The following is a 26466-nucleotide window of genomic DNA, read 5'->3' as shown; positions in this document are numbered from 1 at the left end:
TTTTTTTTTTTTTTTTTTAGGAATTCTTTCCCTCATGGGGCTTCTTACCTTCTACTTTTGCCTCTTCAGAAATATTGAGGTTTTTCTTCTTAGTAAAGTATGTTGTCAGGGCATACAAGAGAAGCTATGAGGGGACTATGTCAAATAACTAGTTATTGTTTTTTTCTGTAGATGTATTTAAGATAGGAGTAATGCTGTTAATTGGATTTTGAATGGATTCGTTGGAGCTCATATGATTGATGGATTAATGAAATTGTTTAATTCTCTGAATGTATGACAACTAAAATAAATAAATAAAAAATAAAGAAATAAAAAGGGTGGAAAAATATTTATAATGTTTTCTTATTTATATACACATTTCTTTTTTAATCCGAATGGGTTATTTTTATAAGGTGAGGGTTTACATATACTTTAAATGACATTAATGAAAGCTACAGAAATTAAAGTATTAAAAAGGATTATTGAGATTACATGAGCATGTTAAATTGTTTATATGGACCTAACAACAAAAATCCCACATAAACTTTATGTAGCTAAAATACCAGCACACATAAGTATCTATCCAGCAAAAGGCATTTATTATTGCAGATGATATAATTCTGAAAAACAACAACTCATCTAAAGGACATTACCATCACAAAGAAAAAGTAAACTGCTGTGATTGGCAACATAATATGTAGCAAACAGATGCCGCAGAGAATTCTACAAGAATCCAGTTGATAAAAGTTTGAGAGTTCGCGTCACAGATGGCCATGTCCTATAAGGTTTTATTATTGATGAAATGACGGAATAATATTAAAGCTTCTTTGGGTTTGTCTGTTGCTACCATATGGCCAGCTCCCTAAAAAACAAAACAAAAGGGAAATCATTATTAGTCAGTGGTAATTTAGAGGAACAGGATATTAAGACTAGCGCTGCTCGTTCAAGCCACTAATCTTCCATAAATGTTGATACCATTATCAGATCCAAAGTTTGGACACTTGAGCCAGACTTCCAAATTATGTGGGGGATAATCAATGTGGCCTTAAAAAAATCTCATATACACAAGGAGATTTGGTCGTGTAAACGGATTTTCAATTCTGCCTGTTGACAGATATTTTTTGGATGGAAGACTTTGCTTTACCCAACACAAGGAAAGGTTTTTAGTGGGTTAGGTTGTTTAGACCTTACTTGTTTGGCAAATGGCCTTTAGAAAATAATAAGCAAAGGGATCTATGATTAGATGATTAACAGGCAGCAGAGAGGTAATAGTGCTGTGAAGCAGGTTAACATGTTGCTTATTGAACAATTGACAGAAAAAGGTACCTATTCCTTTTGAGACTTCCTTTTGGTCTATACCAAAATGATTTAATTATTAACACAGCACAAAGCAAGAGAAGGTCCCCATGTGGGAACACGGAGAAGGGAATGGAGGTGCAGTCAAGTTCCAACAATTAGTTTTCTAAGGCAGGGGACTAATTTGACTGGGTACTATGACCAACAGTAAGGATTGCCCTGAATGGCACAACCCTGAACGAAAGGGCACATGACAGGGTAGGCGTATAGAAGATGAGAGAACGGAGACGTGTAGGGCCTGGTAAAGGATGGAAGTGGCATCAAAAAAGGGGTGGACCAAATCTGTAAGACAAGGGACCAAAGGACAATGAGCTTTGAAGGAACATTGTCCCACCATCCCTCCCACTTTTTGTGTAGAATTTGTTAAAGTTTGCTGCAATGATGGCTGGTTAGTAGGAAGAGTTTCACACCGACCACAGATCCTCCACAGTGCCAAAAATCACTTATGAGGTTGTATTGGGTGACAAGTTGTTACATGCATCCATCATATAAACTATGCTTGGGTTTCATGGAAGTTGAAGAAGGGAAGACTCCCATAGTATGCCGAGCTTTGGATTTTGTCTTTGTGGCATGTACCTACCCAGCTGGTGTATGGTGGATGATGTAGCTGACCAATGGATCCTAATCTTGGATGTGCTGTCAAGGACCTGCTTCCTTGGATGTATGGTTTTTGCTTTGATGTTGTTTGTTAGTTTTGGGATCTTAATGGTTATATATAAACATTGGTGCATGTTCACTTCTTGTATTTCTTGTATTAAAGCTATTGTCAAGAAATATTCCAAAGTAAAAAAAACTGTGTTTGGGGTCACTTATGGTTAAATTGCAGTGGAGTTGATATTTTTGGTACCCAGCTTTCTTTCAGTATTCAGCCATACCTGAAAAAAAGTTTGTATAGGCTAAACAGTATAAAAGAAGGAAAATAAAAAATGACACAAGAGGTTCACTTAGTGTGGCTGAGTAATGGCCCAAGAAAGACAACTGTGGGAGCGTGAACAGTTAAAAAGTGTTCATGTAAGGAAAATAGTCATTATGCATTAACAATCTTGATACACTTGTGGCAGCACCTCAGAGCAGACTGAAAGGGGTGTTCCAGCCTTTTTTTTTTGTTTTTTTTTTTTAAAAGTCAGCAGCTACAAACACTGTAGCTGCTGACTTTTAATAAGGACACTTACCTGTCCAACAAGCCCGCATTGTCAGCCCCCCGAGGCCGATCCATCCACCAGATGGACTGCCGGTGCCGCCATCCTAACTAAGGGAAACAGGCAGTGGAGCCTTGCAGCTTCACTGCCCATGCGCGAGCCGCGCGGCGCTTTGTGAATGGCCCCGTTGTTTCCTGGGACACACATGTCCCAGAAGACAACGGGACCGCTCACCGAGGAGGAGGAATTGAAGAAACAGCGCCGCGGAATAGGAAGAGGCAGATTAGGAAGACTGCCTAGCAACAGGGGTTTCTGGTGAGTAAAAAATTTTTTTTTTTTTCAAATGTTTTTTTTAATATTTTTTTTAAGACTGTTAATGTAATTTTTTTTTTTAGGGTGGCCCTCCACTTGAAGAATTCTATGTTAGAATAAGAAAGGAATACCGGAGGGTGCCTTAGTGTACCATTAGAAAGACTTTAATGATAAAAAGACAATAAGCACCTCACAAAGGTAACAAAATATGGAGCCTATCATAAACACATCTCAGTACAGATCCTATGTGGCTGAATGGCAGACTATTCCATTCCAGGAAACAGCCTCAATGCCGCTGGCCCGATGGAAGAAACCAGAAAGAAGGCTCAGAACCAGGAACCAGGAATCTCGGTGGAATGCAGCCTGGACTGGAAGTGATGTCAGATGTTGCTGGAGGGCAAAGGATATATCTAGGCTTGCCTTCCAGCAACATCTGACATCTGACATCACTTCTGGTCCAGGTCCGCACTCCACTGAGATCCCTGGCTTACTGGTTCCTGGTTCTGAGCCTTCTTCCTGGTTTCTTCCATTGGGCCAGTGGCGGTGAGGCTGTTTCCTGGAATGGAGTGATCTGCCATCCATCCACATGGGATCTGTACTGGGATGTGTGAGTTGCATATTGGCTTTTATCATTAAAGTATTTCTAATGCTACACTTAGGCACTCTCTGGTGTTCCTTTCTATGACTTTGGTAAGCATGGCAGAAAGTGCATTAAAAATGTGAAAAGACTACTAGAGAAACAAAGGAATCCATTTGTTAAAATTTTGCTGTGCGAATGTCTCTGCATGCAAATTAGCTGTTTTGGAGCAACATCCGACCGTGTGTATGCTCCATCGGACAAACTTTTTCCATCTGACTTTTCTTGGCTGTGCGAACGGACAAACTTTCCCGCAACAGAAGTCTGATGGAGCAAAGTCCGATCGTGTGTACACAAAAGCATCGGACTTTTGTACAAACTACAGTACGCAGCCGCGAGAATGTTTCCAGCGCTACCCGATCGCCCTGGTTCTCGGCGACAGTGTACTGTACATCTTGCGCTGGCTGCAATAGGAAAAACATATTTTCCCACTGCGGCGAGCGCGAGAGGGAATTCCCCTCTGGGGGAATACCAGGCCCTTCAGTCTGGTATGAATTTTAAGGGGAACCCCCTACCCCGAAAAAACGGCGTGGGGGTCCCCCCAATCCATACCAGACCCTTATCCGAGCACGCAGCCCGGCCGATCAGGAAAGGGGGTGGGGACGAGCGAGCACCCCCCCTCCTGAGCCGTACCAGACCGCATGCCCTCAACATGGGGGGTGGGTGCTTTGGGGGAGGGAGGCGCCCTGCGGCCCCCCCACCCCAAAGCACCTTGTCCCTATGTTGATGAGGACAAGGGCCTCTTCCCGACAACCCTGGCCGTTGGTTGTCGGGGTCTGCAGGCGAGGGGCTTATCAGAATCCGGGAGCCCCCTTTAAAAAGGGGGCCCCCAGATCCCGGCCCCCCACCCTTTGTGAATGAGTTTGGGGTACATCGTACCCCTACCCATTCACCTAGGGAAAAAAGTGTCACTAATAAAACACACTACACAGGTTTTTTAATTAATTTATTAGGCAGCTCCGGGGTCTTCTTCTGACTTCGGGGGTCTTCTTCTGACTTCGGGGGTCTTCTTCCGACTCCGGGGGTCTTCTTCCGACTCCGGGGGTCTCTCCGGCGTCTTCTCCCGGTGTCCGGATCTTCTGCCGGCTCCACCGCTATCTTCTCCCGCTCTTTTGCTAGCGGTGGCCTGGACCTCTGGATCATCTTCTTCCCTCTTCTCTTCTTCCAATGTTGACACGATGCTCTCTCCAGCTGGAATGGTCTCTGAGCGCTCCGCGATGGACTTATATAGGCGGTGACCCTGCCCCCTATGAGGTCAGAGTCCTGGGGCATGCTGGGACTGTGATCTCATAAGGGGGCGTGGTCATGTCATCCTATGACCATGTCCCCTTATGACTTCACAGTCCCAGCATGCCCCGGGACTGTGATGTCATAGGGGGGCGGGGTCACCGCCTAGATAAGTCATAGCAGAGTGCACAGACAGCATTACAGCCAGAGAGAGCATCATGTCAACATCTCTGGAAGAGAAGAGGGAAGAAGACGATCCAGATGCCCGGGCTCCTCCGCTGGCAAAAGAGCGGCAAAAGAGCAGAAGATAGCGGAGGAGCCCGGCAGAAGGAAGAAGGCAACGGAGAAGAACCAGAGAGCACGGAGACGACACCGGAGAGAGGGAGAAGACGCCGGAGAGACCCCCGAAGTCGGAAGAAGACCCCCGAAGTCAGAAGAAGACCCCCGAAGTCGGAAGAGGAGCTGCCTAATAAATTAATTTAAAAACCTGTGTAGTGTGTTTTATTTATTGACACTTTTTTTCCTAGGTGAATGGGTAGGGGTACGCTGTACCACCAGTGTGAACCCGGCTTGCAAGGTGTCAATCTCACCAATAAAAGTGGCGAGATTGACACAATATCAGACAACAATACAGAAGTTGACCAAAGGGTGGTGGTAAAGAGCTGAAAAACCACGTGATATGGTGAAAGTTGGCTGGAAAAGTCCTGTCGTCTGTATGCAAGACAAACTTTTGGGCAATGCCCTTTGTACAAAAATCCAAGGGAGAGTTTGTACAATGTCCTATCGTGTGTATGGGGCTTAAGAGACACAGGCTGTACCAAACATAAGTAAGAAAACTGTGGTCGAAGAAAAGCTATGTAATTAATGTCCTACAGAGAGAATGTGTAATGTTTAGTGTCCTAATTAGTGGAGGGCAAGGAAATGTTTATGTTTTGCTGCTTGATCAAAGGAAAGAACAAAAGCTAGTGATACAGTACCTTCACAGTCAAAAGGGTAAGATTGGCGTATTGCTTTGTAAATCCTGCAATCTGTGAATGGCCCTCTTCCTTATACAGCCATGGTCTGTACTGTACCTGCAACTATAAAGAACGCATTCCACTGTACAAAATAGGATATAATATGATGAAAATATTACTTAATAGCAGAGGACAATTTTGTATGTATTTTTTTTACACCAGTAAGACCCTTTTGTAAAATATCAAGTTATTCAATGCCTCAAATTAAAGCCAGAGGCCATATATCACAGAGTTCCAAGGTGAGCTAGATATGAAAAGATGGCAAATCATTTCTTGTGTGATCCAGAGATCCAGTTTAAAAGTTTTCTACATCTCCTAACACCAACCAAAAGCTCTAAACATAACCCTAACATTTGTCCTTAAAGTAAACCTATCATAAGAGGACCATGGAAGCAGCTACTAATTATCCCGAAAGCAATTGCTAGTTTTCTGCAAATTCTTCATATGTAAACTCAGGGTTTTTTTTTCCTCAGAGAATACGTGCAGGTACTCCCTCCTTGTCACACCTTGTCTCTGCCTCCTACCCACTTCCGAGCACTGTTCTTTGGTTCCACCCCCTAACCACCTCTCAGTTCTGCACCTTTTACAGAAAACAGAAGAAAATACAATTTTGTCAAGCTGCAGTGCCTTGAAAAAGTATTCATACCATTGAAATTTTCCACATTTTGTCATGTTATAACCAAAAACGTAGATGTAGCACCCTGAAGTCTAGGCAGGGTTGCTCCTAAATTTACTTGCCAGGTATAGTTGCCTTGGCCAATTGTTAGGCATCAATTGATTTCACCCTAAGTCTGGAATTGCCGCACTTCTCTCTTCTGTCGCTGGGTGGCCGGGTACTTGGTGACATTAGATAGGACAAGGGCGATGCAAGGACAGATTAGGAGTACATGGGGTGTCTCAGCCAATGGTCAGAGGTTTTCTTGGGCCCCTTAGCCTGCTGGGAGAACCTATAAATTTGGGTGGAGTCAGGTGATCAGAGTTCTGTGCCACCTGGACGGCGGTCTGGGTGGATGTGTTGTTGTTGGCTGCCCGGGCTGCTAGGCCGGAGTTTGGGCCTATCCCAGGCACATTTGGCTGCTAGGCTGTCTGAGGGCCTATCCAGAAGCAAGAGAGCAGCTTAGGGTTGGGACTGCGGCTTGCAGTCCAACCAGAAGTGATGGTTCTGCCAGTCGGAGAACCTGTCATGGTCGGAGGTAGGGGGGTGAAGCTCTTTCCACTAAGGGACCAACCAAAAACATAAATGTATTTTATTGGGATTTTATGTGATAGACCAACACAGAGTGGTACATAATGGTGAAGTGTAAGGAAAATGATAAATGTTTTTCAACATTTTTTACGAATAAAATATCTGAAAAGTGTGGCGTGCATTTGTATTCAGCCCCCTTTACTCTGACACCCGTTACTAAAATATAGTGGAACCAATTGCCTTCAGAAGTCACCTAATTAGTAAATGGAGTCCACCTGTGTGTAATTTAATCTCAGTATAAATACAGCTGTTCTGTGAAGCCCTTAGAGATTTGTTAGGGCACCTTAGTGAACAAAAAGCATCATCAAGGCCAAGGAACATACCAGACAGGTCAGGGATAAAGTTGTGAAGAAGTTTAAAGCAGGATTAGGTTATAAAAAAATATCCCAAGCTTTGAACATCTCACGGAGCATTGTTCAATCAATCATTTGAAAACAGAAAGAGTATGGCACAACTGCAAACCTACCAAGACATGGCTGTCCTCCTAAACTGACAGTCCAGGCAAGGAGAGCATTAATCAGAGAAGCAGCCAAGAGGCCCATGGTAACTCTGGAGGAGCTGCAGACATCCACAGCTCAGGTGGGAGAATCTGTCCATAGGACAACTATTACTCATGCACTCCACAAATCTGGAATTTATGAAAGAGTGGCAAGAAGAAAGCCATTGCTGAAAGAAAGCCATAAGAAGTCCCTTTTGCAGTTTGCGAGAAGCCATTTGGGGGACACAGCAAACATGTGGAAGAAGGTGCCCTGGTCAGATGAGACCAAGATTTTACTTTCTGTCCTAAAAGCAAAACGCTATGTGTGGCAGAAAACTAACACTGCACATCACCCTGAACACACCATCCCCACTGTGAAACATGGTGGTGGCAGCATGATGTTGTGGGGATGCTTTTCTTCAGCAGGGACAGGGAAGCTGGTCAGAGTCAGACGGGAGCTTTTCATCGTATATTCCGTTCATATGTATGCCTCATTGGACTTCTTACGTCGAAAATTCTGACGGACCTAGAATGAGAACATGTTTTAAATATTTCTAACGGAACCAATTCCTATTGGGTAAACCGCTCATCTGTATGCTGTTCCGACGTACCAAAAACAACGCTTGCTCTGAAGCAAGTACGAGACGAAAGCTATTGGGTACTGGCTAATGAACTTCCTTTTTCTAGTCCCGTTGTACGTGTTGTACATCACCGGGTTCTTGACAGTTGGACTTTGGTGTGATCGTGTGTATGCAAGACAATTTCAGCGGACTTCTGTCAGAACTCCTTCGGAAAAACCTTGAGAGTTTATTCCGACGGGAAAACCGGTCGTGTGTACAGGGCATTAGAGTCTGCAAAAGACTTGAGAATGAGGCGGAGGTTCGCCTTCCAGCAGGACAATGACCCTAAACATACAGCCAGAGCTACTATGGAATGGTTTAGATCAAAGCATATTCAGGTGTTAGAACGGTCCAGGTCTAAATTCAATTGAGCATCTTTGGCAAGACTTGAAAATTGCTGTTAACAGACGCTCTCCATCCAATCTGACAGAGCTTGAGCTATTTTACAAAGAAGAATGGGCAACAATGTCACTCTCTAGATGTGCAAAGCTGGTAGAGACATCCCCAAAAAGACTTGCAGCTGTAAATGCAGTGAAAGGTGGTTCTACAAAGTTGTCAGGAGGCACAAGCCGCCTCCGTCCGCCGGGCTCCACGGCGCATGCGCGGAGGACTCACGCTGCGCCGTACACCCGTTCGCGGCCCAATGGTGCGGCGCGCGCGGGTGCACGGCGGTCCCCGTGTGCGCGCCGTGACCGTGCGGGTGCACGGCGGCGCGTCACGGTGACGCGCTCGCCGCAGGGCTACTTCTGACGGCTCCAGCACCCAGTCGGGTTGCTGGTTTGTCGTCAGCTGTACCCTGCTCCTTGTGCCTGTCATTTACCCTGTTCTCTGAAAGTTGCCTATATTGACCCCTGCCTGTATTAACGGATTACTCCTTGCCTGCCTATTACCCGGACCTCTGCCTGTATAACGGACTATCCTCTCTGCCTGCCTGATACCCCAGACCTCTGCTTGTATAACGGACTATCCTCTTTGCCTGCCTGATACCCCAGACCACTGCTTGTATAACGGACTATCCTCTTGCCTGCTTGATACCCAGACCTCTGCTTGTTATCACGGACTGTTCTTGCCTGCCAGTTACCCCGGATCCTTGCTTGTTCCACGTTTACTCTCTCTGCCTGCCTGAGACCCCTGGTCCTTGCCTGACTAACGGACTTGCCCGAGCTGATACCCTGATCCATTTAACCGCTTGTCTTGCAGCTTCTCCAGTGCCCAGCGGCCACACGGACTTCCTTCAGAGATCCAGTCACCACCGGAAGCCCGTGCCTCCGCGTGCCCCCAACTCCCTGTATCACCTCCAGGGGTCGGGTGCGCGTGGTCGTAAGGGCGAGCCGCTCTCGGCATCTCGGCCTCGGTGAGTATAGTCTCTGACAGTACAAACCAGCCAGATGTCCGAGGCCGACAGAGCGCGCTCTCCTCTGGAGATCCTATGTCAACAGGTCTCCACTTTGGCCGATTCAGTCCAGAAGTTACAAGAGGGGTACGCTCAGGTTGACAACCGCCTCCAACAGATTGCTGGAATACTTCCCTCCGCCGCTGCAGCTCCGGCACCCGGCAATGAAGGTCCGCTTCCCCAGGCCTCCGCCAGTCCTACGGTCGTCATGGCGCTTCCCGAGCCTAGGGTCCCTACGCCCGAACGGTTTTCAGGGGACCGTAAGAGATTCAGAGCTTTCAAGAACGCATGTTCTCTTTACTTTGCCGTCAGCCCCGGACATTTGCATCAGAGATCGTCAAGGTGGGGTTCGCTATCTCATTGCTATCAGAGGAACCTCAGGCTTGGGCCCACGGCTTAATGGAACAAGGAAGTCCCGTGTTAAATTCCATTGACACCTTCTTTGAAGGTATGTCCAAACTTTATGATGACCCCCAACGGAAGGCTACTGCTGAAGCCACTTTACACCACTTGTCCCAGGGAAGGAGGCCCATTGAAGACTACACGGTCGAATTCCGTAAATGGGCGGCCGACACGAACTGGAACGAGCCGGCTCTTCGCTACCAGTATCGTCAAGGCTTGTCTGAACTCCTTAAGGATGAGCTAGCCAGGATGGAGACCCCAGAGACTTTGGAAGACCTCATTCAGGCAGCCACGCAGTTAGACAGGCGCTTGCGAGAACGCCGCTCCGAGCGGTTTCAGGGTCCACGCCCTTCGTGGACGCCATTCAGAGCCCCATCCATGCCGTCTACCTCCTCCATCACACCTCCTGAAGCCGAACCCATGCAGCTAGGTCTGGTCCGGGCCCCGCTAACATCAGAGGAGAGACAACGCAGACGGCAATCCAATTTGTGTCTGTACTGCGGGGGAGCGGGACACTTTCTGCGCGGTTGTCCAATAAGGCCCAGTAAGTCCTTCCAGCCTAAATTGATGAATTACCAGGATAATGATGCTCCAAAGTCTTATGTGATGTTGTCTGTTTCCTTGCAGCTACCGGAAGGGGAGTCTCGCCTACCCGCCATCATTGATTCGGGGGCCTGTAGCTGCTTCATGGATGCAACCTTGGCCCACAGCCTCCGCATTCCCTTGCAAACCAAGACCCAAGGGTTACAGGTGCATCTAGCTGACGGGTCGCTTCCGAGGTCCGGTCCCATTACCCAAGAGACCCAGCCCATCCTAGTAACCACCGACTCCGGGCATCAAGAACTACTACGGCTCGACCTCATCCAGTCTCCTATCTTCCCAGTCATCCTCGGCCTGCCCTGGTTACAAGCTCATGATCCGCAGATCCAATGGAGCACCAAGGAGGTGTCCTTCTCCTCTCCATACTGCTCGGAGCATTGCCTCCCTCTAAACTCGAAGGTTTGTGCTACAATTACTACCTCGTCCGACAAACTGCCGCAGATTCCCTTTGAATATCTGGAGTTCCAGGAGGTCTTTAATAAACAAATGGCTGATCGCCTACCACCTCATCGGCCTTATGACTGTCCGATCGACCTGTTACCAGGATCAGTGATCCCGTTCGGTCGTATATTCCCTCTCTCCGAGACCGAACTGGAGGCGCTCAGACAATACATCGATGAGAACCTGGAAAAGGGGTTTATCCGTCCTTCGTCCTCACCTGCGGGAGCAGGGATATTCTTCGTTGGGAAAAAAGACGGGTCCCTTAGACCCTGTGTGGACTACCGGCAGCTCAACAATATTACTATTAAAAACAGGTACCCACTACCACTCATTCCGGAGTTATTTCAACGATTCCGATCTGCCAAGGTCTTTTCCAAACTTGACCTGCGGGGTGCCTATAACCTTATTAGAATCAGAGCCGGAGATGAATGGAAAACAGCGTTCAGGTCCAGATTTGGGCACTTCGAGTACCTGGTGATGCCATTTGGGCTATGCAATGCTCCAGCTACTTTCCAACACTTAGTTAATGACATCTTCCGAGAATACCTGGATGACTTCCTTGTTGTCTACCTAGATGACATACTCATTTTTTCTCCCACGATGGAACTACACAAGAAGCATGTCAAAAGAGTCCTCGCTATATTAAGACAACACAAGCTTTATCTGAAAGTGGAGAAGTGTGAATTCGAGAGGTCAGTGGTCCAATTTCTGGGGTTTATCATATCGGCCGGCGGGATCGCAATGGATCCCCAAAAGATACAAGCTATCCAGGATTGGCCAGCTCCATCTGATAAAAAAGGGGTCCAACGATTCATAGGATTTGCTAATTTTTATCGGAAGTTCATTATCGGATTCTCGACCATTGTAGCACCTATCACCCAGCTAACTCGTCAACACAACCCTTTCCGGTGGAGTGAGGCCGCACAAGAAGCCTTTCTAAAATTAAAGGATCTGTTTAGTTCGGCTCCAATTCTTCGCCACCCCGATCCTTCTCAGCCATATGTTTTGGAGGTGGATGCCTCGGAAATTGCCACAGGGGCCATTCTCTCTCAGAGACAGGGGCCCAAAGCCATCCTTCACCCCGTTGCTTTCGCTTCTCGGAAACTTAGCCCGCCAGAGTTAAACTACGACGTGGGTGACAGAGAGCTGCTGGCCATAAAGTTTGCCTTAGAAGAATGGAGGTATCTGCTCGAGGGTGCATTACATCCGGTGATGATCTTTACAGATCATAAAAACCTCGAATATCTACGGACGGCAAAACGACTAAGACCTAGACAAGCCCGCTGGGCTCTCTTTTTCTCTCGCTTCAACTTCCACATATCCTATAGACCTGGCTCAAAGAACGGAAAGGCGGACGCACTCTCACGGATGTTCTCAGCAGAGTCCCAAGCTTCAGAACCTGGAACAATCCTCTCGTCCCAAAACTTCCTTGGGATAACACAAGTGGATCTGATGTCATCCATTAAAACAGCGTCTAACGCTTGCATGGAACCAGAGGTGCAATCCTTAAAAAGAAACGGTAATTTCTTTTGGATCCGGGGAAAGATCTTTGTGCCACAGGAGACACGGGCGCTAACTCTCAAGATGTGTCATGACCATAAGCTCGCAGGGCATTTTGGAATAAGGAAAACGTCCGAACTAGTCTCTCGTTCCTTTTGGTGGCCTGGGTGGAGACGGGATTGCAAAGAATACGTGGCATCCTGCCCTTTGTGTCAGAGAAACAAGGGTCGAAACGCCAAGTCTTGGGGCTTACTAAGGCCTCTACCTATTCCCGAACGACCATGGTCCGACGTCTCTATGGATTTTATAGTGGACCTGCCAGCCTCGGGGGGTTTTACCACTATTTTTGTCGTGGTTGACCGTTTCTCCAAGATGGCCCATTTTTTGCCCATGAAGGGCACCCCCTCGGCCTTAGAGACTGCCAATATTTTTTTGAAGGAGATCATCAGACTCCATGGAGTACCAAAGAACATCGTATCGGACAGGGGTGTACAATTTACGTCCAAATTTTGGAGGGAGCTCTGCAAAGCCTTGAATATCCAAGTCTGCCTCTCATCAGCCTATCACCCCCAGAGTAACGGCCAAACGGAAAGGACGAACCAGACTCTAGAGCAATACCTACGGTGTTTTTGCTCGGGATCTCAAGATGATTGGGCAAGTCTTCTCCCTTACGCAGAGTTCGCGTATAACAATTCTGTTCACGCTGCTACTAACCAAACGCCCTTCTGGGCGAATTGTGGTTTCCATCCCACCTTTCTGACCAACGATGTTCCTGAGATAGCAGTCCCTGCAGTGCAGGACAGAATAGCCTCTTTACAAACAAATTTCCAAAGGATTCAAGATATGTTACAAAGGGCTCAAATGGATTACAAGGAACAGTATGATCGGGGCAGGAGAGAAAATCCTACCTTTAAACTAGGAGATGAGGTCTGGCTATCCACTACCAATCTTAAATTATCTGTGCCTTCGCGGAAATTGGGACCAAAGTTCATAGGTCCTTTCCCCATCAAAAGAATTATCAACCCTGTGGCTATGGAGCTAGCACTACCAAAGACGTACAAGATCCATCCTGTTTTCCACGTGTCGTTACTGAAACCCGTAGTGGACAGCACTTTCCCGGAAAGAGGGGAGCCTCCCCCGCCACCAGTTAGGGTGGATGGGGAGAATGAGTTTGAGGTGGAGTCCATCCTTAACTGTAGGAAGAAGGGCAGACAACTGCAGTATCTGATCCAGTGGAAGGGTTATCCACCTGAGGACAACTCTTGGGAACCCGCGAAGAATCTACATGCACCACGCTTAATTCAAGCCTTTCACCGAGACCACCCGGAGGTGATGTCCAGTCTGGGCGTCCAGTGTCCGCCCTTAGGAGGGGGGCACTGTCAGGAGGCACAAGCCGCCTCCGTCCGCCGGGCTCCACGGCGCATGCGCGGAGGACTCACGCTGCGCCGTACACCCGTTCGCGGCCCAATGGTGCGGCGCGCGCGGGTGCACGGCGGTCCCCGTGTGCGCGCCGTGACCGTGCGGGTGCACGGCGGCGCGTCACGGTGACGCGCTCGCCGCAGGGCTACTTCTGACGGCTCCAGCACCCAGTCGGGTTGCTGGTTTGTCGTCAGCTGTACCCTGCTCCTTGTGCCTGTCATTTACCCTGTTCTCTGAAAGTTGCCTATATTGACCCCTGCCTGTATTAACGGATTACTCCTTGCCTGCCTATTACCCGGACCTCTGCCTGTATAACGGACTATCCTCTCTGCCTGCCTGATACCCCAGACCTCTGCTTGTATAACGGACTATCCTCTTTGCCTGCCTGATACCCCAGACCACTGCTTGTATAACGGACTATCCTCTTGCCTGCTTGATACCCAGACCTCTGCTTGTTATCACGGACTGTTCTTGCCTGCCAGTTACCCCGGATCCTTGCTTGTTCCACGTTTACTCTCTCTGCCTGCCTGAGACCCCTGGTCCTTGCCTGACTAACGGACTTGCCCGAGCTGATACCCTGATCCATTTAACCGCTTGTCTTGCAGCTTCTCCAGTGCCCAGCGGCCACACGGACTTCCTTCAGAGATCCAGTCACCACCGGAAGCCCGTGCCTCCGCGTGCCCCCAACTCCCTGTATCACCTCCAGGGGTCGGGTGCGCGTGGTCGTAAGGGCGAGCCGCTCTCGGCATCTCGGCCTCGGTGAGTATAGTCTCTGACAAAAGTATTGACTCAGGGGGGGCTGAATACAAATGCACACCACACTTTTCACATATTTATTTCTAAAAAATGTTGAAGCCATTCATCATTTTCCTTCCACTTCACAATTATGTGCTACTTTGTGTTGGAAAATTTCAAGGGTTATGAATACTTTTTCAAGGCACTGTATGACAGGTTTTTTTAACCATCTAAAAATCTGTCACTTTAAATCCCCTTCCTGTCCAGGCCATTTTTTCAGTTTTCAGAGGTGTCACACTTTGAATGACACCTACCCAGACATGCAATACTGTATCCAAATGAGATTTTTATCATTTTATGAGACAGGTAAAAATTTCTACTGTTTTACATAGTTACATAGTTAGTCAGGTTGAAGACACATCTAGTCCATCTAGTTCAACCAATAAAATGGAAAAAAAAAAAAATCACACAATCCCATATACACAATCCTATACCCACAGTTGATCCATAGGAAGGCAAAAGACACCAGCAAAGCATGATCCAATTTGCTACAGCAGTGGAAAAAAAATCCTCCCTGATCCCCCACGAGGCGATCGGATATTCCCTGGATCAACTGTACCTATAAATGTTAGTATCCAGTTATATTATATTATATTATAATATATTATTATATTATAATATATATATATATTATATAATATATATTATAATATATTATTATATTATAATTATATTATAATGTGATGACTGTGATTGACCACAGCTATCACATGGTACAGGGCTGCTGTGATTGGCCCTGTACCATGTGATCACGGTGACCAACCACAGAAATCACAGTTGTATGCAATGACAGAATTTTTTTTTTACTTATTGTCCTATGTTTGCTCTGATTGGTCACAACAATTACATGGTTCCAGGGTAAATGAAAGCCCAATACCCCAATCTGGCTAGAAGTGGGAAGACGCACAGGCACATCCTCCCAGAATGATGCTTGCCCTGCTCAGCCGCATATACGCAGTGGCCGGATGGGAAGTGGTTAAAAGTCACAAATGAACTAACCTGTAAGGAAAACAGCTTTATACATACCTGTCCGCCATGCTCCCAGGTATGTTGAGTGGGATGCCCCTCTGTCAGCTGTGGTTGTTCCTGACAACCCTTAGGTCATTAATGAGTAGGGTTCAGCAGGAAGAACCAGACTGAGGGGATAAGCTTTTCAACCAATGGACCCGAATAAGATCAGCATCAGAGGTTCTGCTACAGGCTGAAGTTTTATTAAACAGACTGTTAGGACCTGGATTGAACCTGGGACTTCTGTCTGGCGGTGACTCTACTTGCTAAGCCACCTAGAAGGCTGGACAGCTCCTTAGACAATTCCTTGTATGAATCTTGAACTCTTTGCTTCTCCCATGAACTTTCTGATTTAAACCATGTCTCTGTACTTCCTGGTCATCAGAATATTGTGCCTGGTAAAGGCAACCGTATCTTTGCTATCTTTCATTACCAATATTTGCCTTGTTCCCCGACTACGCTTCTGCTGAATTCCAACCTGGAACTATTCATTACTGATATTTGGCTTGTTTCTCAACTACGCTTCTGCTTGACCCCTACCTGCTATATCTGCTACTGGACCCTGGCTTGCTCACCTTCTGGTGGGGCCATCTTGAGGACCGTGACCTGGTAGTAACACGCAGCAAACCCCATCTCCACCATCAGGAGCTCTGGTGAATACCGGTTAGTGCTTAGACCCCGCACCTCAGGTGAACCCGTGTCATCAGCCAAGGTGACCTGTGTGACGATCTCCTTCGCTGCTATAGCTACTGGCCTCCGAGCCTGACTCCAGACCGTGACACAGACTTATGGACAGGTATGTAAAATGCAGTTTTCATTACAGGTTAATTCTTTTGTGATTTTATAGACCTCCTTACTGGGTTACGTTAATCTACTAGAAACTTTGTTTTTAGTGTTGCCCGTGTCCCCGTTGGGGTATTTTCCCTCATTTCCTGTTCTGTCTGAAACTTGCCAAATAAACAAGAAATGGGGAGAATTTCTTCACTTCCTGTTCTGCCTAGACCCATATAAAGACAGGAAGTGAGGATAAAGCTCCTAAATAGGACTATAGAAAGCAATGAAAAGTTATCAAGAGTTCTAATTGTTCTCTACTAGGGATGAGCTTCGAGTTCGAGTCGAACTCATGTTCGACTCGAACATTAGCTGTTCGCAAGTTCGCCGAACATCGAACAATTTGGGGTGTTCTCGGCAAATTCGAATGCCGCAGAACACCCTTTAAAAGTCTATGGGAGAAATCAAAAGTGCTAATTTTAAAGGCTTATATGCAAGTTATTGTCATAAAAAGTGTTTGGGGACCTGGGTCCTGCCCCAGGGGACATGGATCAATGCAAAAAAAAGTTTTAAAAACGGCCGTTTTTTCAGGAGCAGTGACTTTAATAATGCTTAAAGTCAAACAATAAAAGTGTAATATCCCTTTAGATTTTGTACCTGGGGGGTGTCTATAGTATGCCTGTAAAGGGGCGCATGTTTCCCGTGTTTAGAACAGTCTGACAGCAAAATGACATTTGGAAGGAAAAAACCCATTTAAAACTACCCGCGGCTATTGCATTGCCGACAATACACATAGAAGTTCATTGATAAAAACGGCATGGGAATTCCCCACAGGGAAATCCCGAACCAAAATTTAAAAAAAAAAATGACGTGGGGGTCCCCCTAAATTCCATACCAGACCCTTATCCGAGCACGCAACCTGGCAGGCTGCAGGAAAAGAGGGGGGACGAGAGTGTGGCCCCCCCCCCGAACCATACCAGGCCACATGCCCTCAACATTGGGAGGGTGCTTTGGGGTAGCCCCCCAAAACACCTTGTCCCCATGTTGATGAGGACAAGGTCCTCATCCCCACAACCCTGGCCGGTGGTTGTGTGGGGCTGCGGGCGGGGGGCTTATCAGAATCTGGATGCGGAGCGGCCCGGAGAAGAAAATGAAGAGAAGAAGGAAGAAGAGAAGAGGATGAAGAAGAAGATGAAGAGAAGAGCGGGAGCCTCCCCCCATGCCATGGGTACGGAGCGGCCTGAGGAGAAGAAGATAGAAGAAGCGCTGAGGAGATGCTGGACGAGAACGCCGGAGGAAGAACCAGAAGAGCCAGAAGAACCAGAAGAAGAAGAAGATGAAGGAAGATAGAAGAAAAAAGAAGCATTTAAATAAAGGAATTGTCAAAAACTGTCTATTGTCATTTTTAACATTCTTGACAGTTTTTTAGTGAAATGGTAGGGGTAAGTACCCCCTTACCATTTCACACAGGGGGGGGCCGGGATCTGGGGGTCCCCTTGTTAAAGGGGGCTTCCAGATTCCGATAAGCCCCCCGCCCGCAGACTTCCACAACCACCGGCCAGGGTTGTGGGGATGAGGCCCTTGTCCTCATCAACATGGGGACAAGGTGTTTTGGGGGGCTACCCCAAAGCACCCTCCCAATGTTGAGGGCATGTGGCCTGGTACGGTTCAGGAGGGGGGGGGCGCACTCTCGTCCCCCCCTCTTTTCCTGCGGCCTGCCAGGTTGCGTGCTCGGATAAGGGTCTGGTACACTGATCAGATCCTCATATGGCGGAGGTATATAGACGATATTTTCCTAGTGTGGACAGGTACCCACAATCTTTTGGATGATTTCATCCAAATGATCAACCATAACTCGATGAATCTTAAGTTTACTACCTCTGCCCATTTGAATCAAATAACTTTTCTAGACTTAACTATCTTTAAAGACCAAGAGAACTGTTTAGCGACCACCTTGTTCAGAAAGGAAACGGCAGGGAATACCCTACTACATGCGGAAAGTGCTCACCCTAGATCGCTTATTAAAAGTATACCTTATGCACAATATCTCAGGCTACGCCGCAACTGTACGCATCTAGAGGAATTTAAATCTCAAGCCCGGGCGCTCCGCCATAGACTATTAGCAAGAGGCTATAATAAAACCATACTACGGAGCGCATACAACAAAGCCATCCGCCAGTCAAGAAATTCCCTACTTTTTAAGCAGAAGAAATGTCTCTACCAGTGCCCCAGTAAGATTTATTACTAAATTTTCTCTACAACACCAAAAACTCAGGGGCATACTTGATAAACATTGGCCTATCCTCCAGGAGGACCCCATTTTAAACAAATATATTAGTCCTTTTCCCCAAATCACATTTAAACGAACAAGGTCCCTAGGTGACCAATTAACTTCAAGCTACTTTGTTACCACCCCCAAATTGAAACAACCTAAACTAGGAATGGCCCAATGTGGCAAATGTTCCTTCTGCCCATGGATCAAAGAAGGAAATTCCTTCACATTACCAAATGGAGATAAATTCACGCCTAAATTCTATGCAGATTGTGATACAAAAGGAGTGGTATACTTGATGTTATGCCAATGTGGCGCGTTCTATGTAGGGAAGACTATTAGACACCTACGCTGCAGAATCAGGGACCATGTTTATTACTCTGGTGAAGGGAAAATGGTGACAGCAGTCAGTAGGCACCTTGACCTCTATCACAAATTTAATATTTCTCTCATTTCATTTATTGCATTAGCAGTAATCCCAATTGACCCCAGGGGTGGAGATTGGGACAAAAAAGTGTGCCAGCAAGAAACCTTATGGATAGAACGCCTAAGTGCCACCTTCCCCCTTGGGATCAACGAAGCTCAATCCTACAAACCGTTTCTTTAAATATACTCAGCCTTTTTATTTTTATATATATTTTTTTTTTTTTCCCCTTCCTTATTTTCCCTCCCCCCCTTCCCCTTCTCTCCCCCCTCCCCCCCCCTTCCCCTTCTCTCCCCCCCCCCCTCCCCTCTCCCAGTCCTTCCCTCCACACCTCATTCCCTTCCCTGTTCTCTCTCCCCCTCCCCCCTTTCTTCTTCCCCCCCCCCCCCATCTCCCCTTCCCTTTTCCTCCCCCCCCCCCCTCCCATTTCCTTCGCTTCCTACCTCAACCCTACCTGACTCTACATATTAAGTTATACTCCACAACTTACTTTATCTCCCTATTATTGATTTATACCATGTTACATTCGTCCCCACATTGCCTTTGCTCCGCTTGATCATTGCAGGACGGATACCCCCTTGATGTTTTAAGAACAGCCTCTTTTACTACTCTACTATATTGTTTTAATACTAGTTTGTATATTAGACATAAACGGATGTTGTTTTCTTTACAAATTGTATTATTCATTACAGTATCTTAATTCTGTGCTCCTGAAGAAGCGCATGCGGCGCGTAACATGTCGAGCTTATACAGAATCTGACTGCCACCATCACATAGCGTTTGGTTTAACGAAATGTACTGTAATTATATAGATCAATGTCTCTTGTTGGTTCTAAAGTTTCGTTTATCTTTTCTACCAACCAATCAACTATGTATGGAGTGCATATTTTGTAAACTGTGTATGTCCTACTTTATCTTCTATCTTCCATCTCTTTTTTTTAAAAGAATAATTTCGAAATAAAATAATATTTTAATTACATATCATTTTCATTATTGTGCCTATAAAGTCTTGAGCCCATCAATATTCTCTTGTTCTCCTAAGGGTCTGGTATGGATTTTTGGGGGGACCCCACGCCGTTTTTTTTTTTTTTTTGGCGCGGGGTTCCCCTTAAAATCCATACCAGACCTGAAGGGTCTGGTATGGAATTTAGGGGGAACCCCACGTCATTTTTTTTTTTAATTTTGGCCGGGGTTCCCCTTAATATCCATACCAGACCTGAAGGGCCTGGTATGGAATTAAGGGGGATTCCCACGTCATTTTTTTTTTTAATTTTGGTTCGGGGTTTCCCTGTGGGGAATTCCCATGCCGTTTTTATCAATGAACTTCTATGTGTATTGTCGGCATGGCAATAGCCGCGGGTAGTTTTAAATGGGTTTTTTCCTTCCAAATGTAATTTTGCTGTCAGACTGTTCTAAACACGGGAAACATGCGCCCCTTTACAGGCATACTATAGACACCCCCCAGGTACGAAATTTAAAGGGATATTACACTTTTATTGTTTGACTTTAAGCATTATTAAAATCACTGCTCCTGAAAAAACGTCCGTTTTTAAAACTTTTTTTTACATTGATCCATGTCCCCTGGGGCAGGACCCGGGTCCCCAAACACTTTTTATGACAATAACTTGCATATAAGCCTTTAAAATTAGCACTTTTGATTATTCATGTTCGTGTCCCATAGACTTTAACGGTGTTCGCGTGTTCGAGCAAACTTTTTTCCTGTTCGCATGTTCTGGTGTAGGGATGAGCCGAACACCCCCCTGTTCGGTTCGCACCAGAACATGCGAACAGGAAAAAAATTCGTTCGAACACGCGAACACCGTTAAAGTCTATGGGACACGAACATGAATAATCAAAAGTGCTAATTTTAAAGGCTAATATGCAAGTTATTGTCAATAAAAGTGTTTGGGGACCTGGGTCCTGCCCCAGGGGACATGGATCAATGCAAAAAAAAGTTTTAAAAACGGCCGTTTTTTCAGGAGCAGTGATTTTAATAATGCTTAAAGTCAAACAATAAAAGTGTAATATCCCTTTAAATTTCATACCTGGGGGGTGTCTATAGTATGCCTGTAAAGGGGCGCATGTTTCCCGTGTTTAGAACAGTCTGACAGCAAAATGACATTTTGAAGGAAAAAACTCATTTAAAACTACCGCGGCTATTGCATTGCCGACAATACACATAGAAGTTCATTGATAAAAACGGCATGGGAATTCCCCACAGGGCAACCCCGAACCAAAATTAAAAAAAAAAAATGATGTGGGAGTCCCCCTAAATTCCATACAAGGCCCTTCAGGTCTGGTATGGATATTAAGGGGAACCCCAGCCAAAATTTAAAAAAAAAAATTGACGTGGGGTTCCCCCTAAATTCCATACCAGACCCTTCAGGTCTGGTATGGATTTTAAGGGGAACCCCGCGCCAAAAAAAAAAAAAAAAAACGGCGTGGGGTCCCCCTAAAAATCCATACCAGACCCTTATCCGAGCACGCAACCTGGCAGGCCGCAGGAAAAGAGGGGGGGACGAGAGTGCGGCCCCCCCCCCCTCCTGAACCGTACCAGGCCACATGCCCTCAACATTGGGAGGGTGCTTTGGGGTAGCCCCCCAAAGCACCTTGTCCCCATGTTGATGAAGACAAGGGCCTCATCCCCACAACCGTGGCCGGTGGTTGTGGGGGTCTGCGGGCGGGGGGCTTATCGGAATCTGGAAGCCCCCTTTACCAAGGGGACCCCCAGATCCCGGCCCCCCCCCCCTGTGTGAAATGGTAAGGGGTTACTTACCCCTACCATTTCACTAAAAAACTGTCAAAAATGTTAAAAATGACAAGAGACAGTTTTTGACAATTCCTTTATTTAAATGCTTCTTCTTTCTTCCTTCATCTTCTTCTTCTTCTGGTTCTTCTGGCTCTTCTGGTTCTTCCTCCGGCGTTCTCGTCCAGCATCTCCTCCGCGGCGTCTTCTATCTTCTTCTCCTCGGGCCGCTCCGCACCCATGGCATGAGGGGGGAGGCTCCCGCTCTTCTCTTCATCTTCATCTTCTTCTTCATCTTCTTCTTCATCTTCTTCTTCTTCTTCTTCTTCTCTTCTTCATCTCTTCTTCCTTCTTCATTTCTTCTGCGGGCCGCTCCGCATCCATGCATGGAGGGAGGCTCCCGCTGTGTGACGGCGTCTCTTCGTCTGACGGTTCTTAAATAACGGGGGGCGGGGCCATCCGGTGACCCCGCCCCCCTCTGACGCACGGTGAATTGACGGGACTTCCCTGTGACGTCACGGGGAATGCCACAGGGAAGTCCCGTCATGTCCCGTGCGTCAGAGGGGGGCGGGGTCACCGGGTGGCCCCGCCCCCCGTTATTTAAGAACCGTCAGACGAAGAGACGCCGTCACACAGCGGGAGCCTCCCTCCATGCATGGATGCGGAGCGGCCCGCAGAAGAAATGAAGAAGGAAGAAGAGATGAAGAAGAGAAGAAGAAGAAGAAGATGAAGATGAAGAAGAAGATGAAGAGAAGAGCGGGAGCCTCCCCCCTCATGCCATGGGTGCGGAGCGGCCCGAGGAGAAGAAGATAGAAGACGCCACGGAGGAGATGCTGGACGAGAACGCCGGAGGAAGAACCAGAAGAGCCAGAAGAACCAGAAGAAGAAGAAGATGAAGGAAGAAAGAAGAAGCATTTAAATAAAGGAATTGTCAAAAACTGTCTCTTGTCATTTTTAACATTTTTGACAGTTTTTTAGTGAAATGGTAGGGGTAAGTAACCCCTTACCATTTCACACAGGGGGGGGGCCGGGATCTGGGGGTCCCCTTGGTAAAGGGGGCTTCCAGATTCCGATAAGCCCCCCGCCCGCAGACCCCCACAACCACCGGCCACGGTTGTGGGGATGAGGCCCTTGTCTTCATCAACATGGGGACAAGGTGCTTTGGGGGGCTACCCCAAAGCACCCTCCCAATGTTGAGGGCATGTGGCCTGGTACGGTTCAGGAGGGGGGGGGGGCCGCACTCTCGTCCCCCCCTCTTTTCCTGCGGCCTGCCAGGTTGCGTGCTCGGATAAGGGTCTGGTATGGATTTTTAGGGGGACCCCACGCCGTTTTTTTTTTTTTTTTTTGGCGCGGGTTCCCCTTAAAATCCATACCAGACCTGAAGGGTCTGGTATGGAATTTAGGGGGAACCCCACGTCAATTTTTTTTTTAAATTTTGGCTGGGGTTCCCCTTAATATCCATACCAGACCCGAAGGGCCTTGTATGGAATTTAGGGGGACCCCCACATCATTTTTTTTTTTTTTTATTTTGGTTCGGGGTTGCCCTGTGGGGAATTCCCATGCCGTTTTTATCAATGAACTTCTATGTGTATTGTCGGCAATGCAATAGCCGCGGGTAGTTTTAAATGAGTTTTTTCCTTCCAAATGTCATTTTGCTGTCAGACTGTTCTAAACACAGGAAACATGCGCCCCTTTACAGGCACACTATAGACACCCCCCAGGTACGAAATTTAAAGGGATATTACACTTTTATTGTTTGACTTTAAGCATTAATAAAATCACTGCTCCTGAAAAAACGTCCGTTTTTAAAACTTTTTTTTGCATTGATCCATGTCCCCTGGGGCAGGACCCGGGTCCCCAAACACTTTTTATGACAATAACTTGCATATAAGCCTTTAAAATTAGCACTTTTGATTTCTCCCATAGACTTTTAAAGGGTGTTCCGCGGCATTCGAATTTGCCGCGAACACCCCAAATTGTTCGCTGTTCGGCGAACTTGCGAACAGCCAATGTTCGAGTAGAACATGAGTTCGACTCGAACTCGAAGCTCATCCCTATTCTGGTGCGAACCGAACAGGGGGGTGTTCGGCTCATCCCTATTCTCTACTATATTCATAATTGTTTAGGCTGTAGGTGAGCTTTATCACTAAACAGTAGACACAAATACACTTACCTCTCGTTCGAGGGAATGCACAAACCATTCAATACCTAGAAAGTTGCACGCCATGTCTGTATCTCCACTGTATACAAAAATACGGTAGCCCTACAGAGAAGGAAAATCCATCAATTTAGCTTACAATACAAAACACATGCAGGCTTACATATTAACACCACAGGTCATATATGTGTGGCAGTGGGCTTTAATGTTGTATTGCACATATATACATACAGCTGTCATCACTGTTTTGTGCTGGAAGCATGCTCACTTGGCACCTTCAGCATTGTGACTGAGCTATCACTGATAGCTTCTGGCCACTTTTTATGATTGGGATGCAGCGGGACAGGCTTCTGATCGTGTGACAGCCAATCACGATGGATACATGATTGGGGGCCTGCCTACTGGCCTCTTTGTTGAACTGGATTGTCTTGTGCTTTTTAACTGGACTAACTGTGTAACTATGTAGAGAACCCCTAAAAGGGTCGTCCGAAGTCAGAGGTAAGGGTTTATGAAAAAAATCATATCCCCTCCATCCGTCTGCAATAAAGGGATACCTAATTGGTCATTATGGTCTACTATGTGCCATCAATACCAGTAGCATAAATACCTCTACAGATGGCTGCTATAGGGTCAGGGGCATGTGGGCCAGATCAGAGCTACGCTTATTGTGAGATGTTAAATAGGAAACAGTAAGTAAGGGCTTGTTCAGATGTGCGGAGGCCCCTGTCATCCCTCTGAAACGCGATCCGCGGTTGATCGATTTTAAAAGAGAAGTATGGGGTATTTGTTTTTCAGAATCATACTTAGCTAGGTGGATGCAGCATCGATCCGATGTTGCATCTGTCCCCTGCAGGCTCTAAGACTGAGAACTGAGCAATCACACACTGCCAATCACTTGGTTCTCACAGCTCCCTGAGCAGAGAACTGGTGTCTGCTCTGCCCCCCCCCCCCCATTGGGGTGCTGGGCTGTAGAGGGGTGGAAGTGGCTAGCTCAGGCTCTCAGAGGCTCGCTGAGAGGCTGAGCCCGGTGCCGGTCCTGGCATGTGGGCAGATTCCGACCATATAGTCGCGATCTTTCCGGAGCCTGGACCGGCTCTGTGATGTCAGCCAGCTTCAGCCCACTGTCTGCTGAAAACAAACGAACTGCACTCCTATGATTGGACTTTTTGTTTTCTATATGTTAACTTATGTTTATTATTTACATTTAGTCACCACTTCATTGTTCAAATCACTAGACATTTTTTGAGTTCTGTGATTTAATTTCATCACTTATATTCAGTCACCATTTATCATTTAGTCACTGGATATTTTTTCACTGTAGTGTTGCAATTTATTTTGCATTGTTATCTCGTAGCAGTGTATCCATACTGGGTAGAGGTTGTGTTTTTTTCATCACGGTTTCACCTGTTGTGGTATACTAGCTTTGGAATTGTGAGCGTATGGAATATTGTCTCACAGATCAATCAGTTTAAGCGCAGCTCCCCTGTTTTTTTTTATTTAGAATAGAATGGGCACTAATGCCCCGTACACACGGTCGGATTTTCAGACGAAAAATGTGTGATAGGACCTTGTTGTCGGCTCCATTCCGACCGTGTGTAGGCTCCATCACACATTTTCCATCGGAATTTCCGACACACAAAGTTTGAGAGCTTGCTATAAAATTTTCCGACAACAAAATCCGTTGTCGGAAATTCCGATCATGTGTACACAAATCCGACGCACAAAGTGCCACGCATGCTCAGAATAAATTAAGAGACGAAAGCTATTGCCTACTGCCCCGTTTATAGTCCCGACGTACGTGTTTTACGTCACCGCGTTCAGATTTTCCGACAACGTTGTGTGACCGTGTATATGCAAGACAAGTTTGAGCCAACATCTGTCAGAAAAAATCCATGGATTTTGTTGTCGGAATGTCCGATCAATGTCCGACCGTGTGTACAGGGCATTAGAGTAAGCCCAAAATTCATTCTTACTGTAAAAACACTTTAGATTCCAAACGCTGCTGCTCTGTAATAGACATCGCCGTATCATCTGTGGTCTTCCATGTCTGTAGTCTAATATACTTCCACCCGCATTTAATTTTCCTCTCCGTAATCCCGTGCATGCGCACTAAAAGCTGCATCCAAGCCTCTTCTTCGTTTCCAGTTAGTAACGAACGTCGAGCGAATCAGACTGGCTTACTTAGAAGCATCGTGGGATGTCGGGGCTGACGTCGACAATCGGAAATGATGCAGCCCCGGCATAGACACTGCATTTTTCCGGCAGGGTCTCTGCTTGCCGGAAAATGTGGACATACGGCGCATGCGCGGGCTATGTCATTAGCCAAAAATATACCTATAACTCGCAAGGCAAGCAGGTGAAGAGACATTCTTCTAAAGCAAATAATTATAAAACCTGCACTTGTCCACAGGAAGAAAAGTCATCATATTGGGTATACAACCACTTTAAGGTGAAGTATGTCTCTTGTGTGAAATTAGGTCACTGAAAGCTGGACTCTGGGAAAACAAGCAGCTATAGTCTACTTACA

General features: G+C 46.6%; 1 protein-coding gene across 2 annotated transcripts in view; it reads right to left on the bottom strand.

Annotated features, from left to right (window-relative positions):
* Window positions 1-555: 555 nt before the first annotated feature.
* Window positions 556-26466, bottom strand: part of LOC141113256 (lysosomal protective protein-like) — a 98486-nt gene continuing 72575 nt past the window's right edge. For both annotated transcript variants that reach the window (XM_073606271.1, XM_073606270.1), the window contains exons 13-15: window positions 23955-24044; window positions 5628-5729; window positions 556-841 (exon numbers count right to left, since the gene is read on the bottom strand). In XM_073606271.1, coding sequence (XP_073462372.1) covers window positions 758-841; window positions 5628-5729; window positions 23955-24044 — 276 coding nt within the window. In that variant the 3' untranslated portion in view covers window positions 556-757. The remainder of the gene's footprint in view (window positions 842-5627; window positions 5730-23954; window positions 24045-26466) is intronic.

The sequence above is a fragment of the Aquarana catesbeiana genome, linkage group LG12, assembly GCF_042186555.1.
Source record: "Aquarana catesbeiana isolate 2022-GZ linkage group LG12, ASM4218655v1, whole genome shotgun sequence".
Classification (NCBI taxonomy): domain Eukaryota; kingdom Metazoa; phylum Chordata; class Amphibia; order Anura; family Ranidae; genus Aquarana; species Aquarana catesbeiana.
This window is presented reverse-complemented; position numbering and strand designations above follow the sequence as displayed.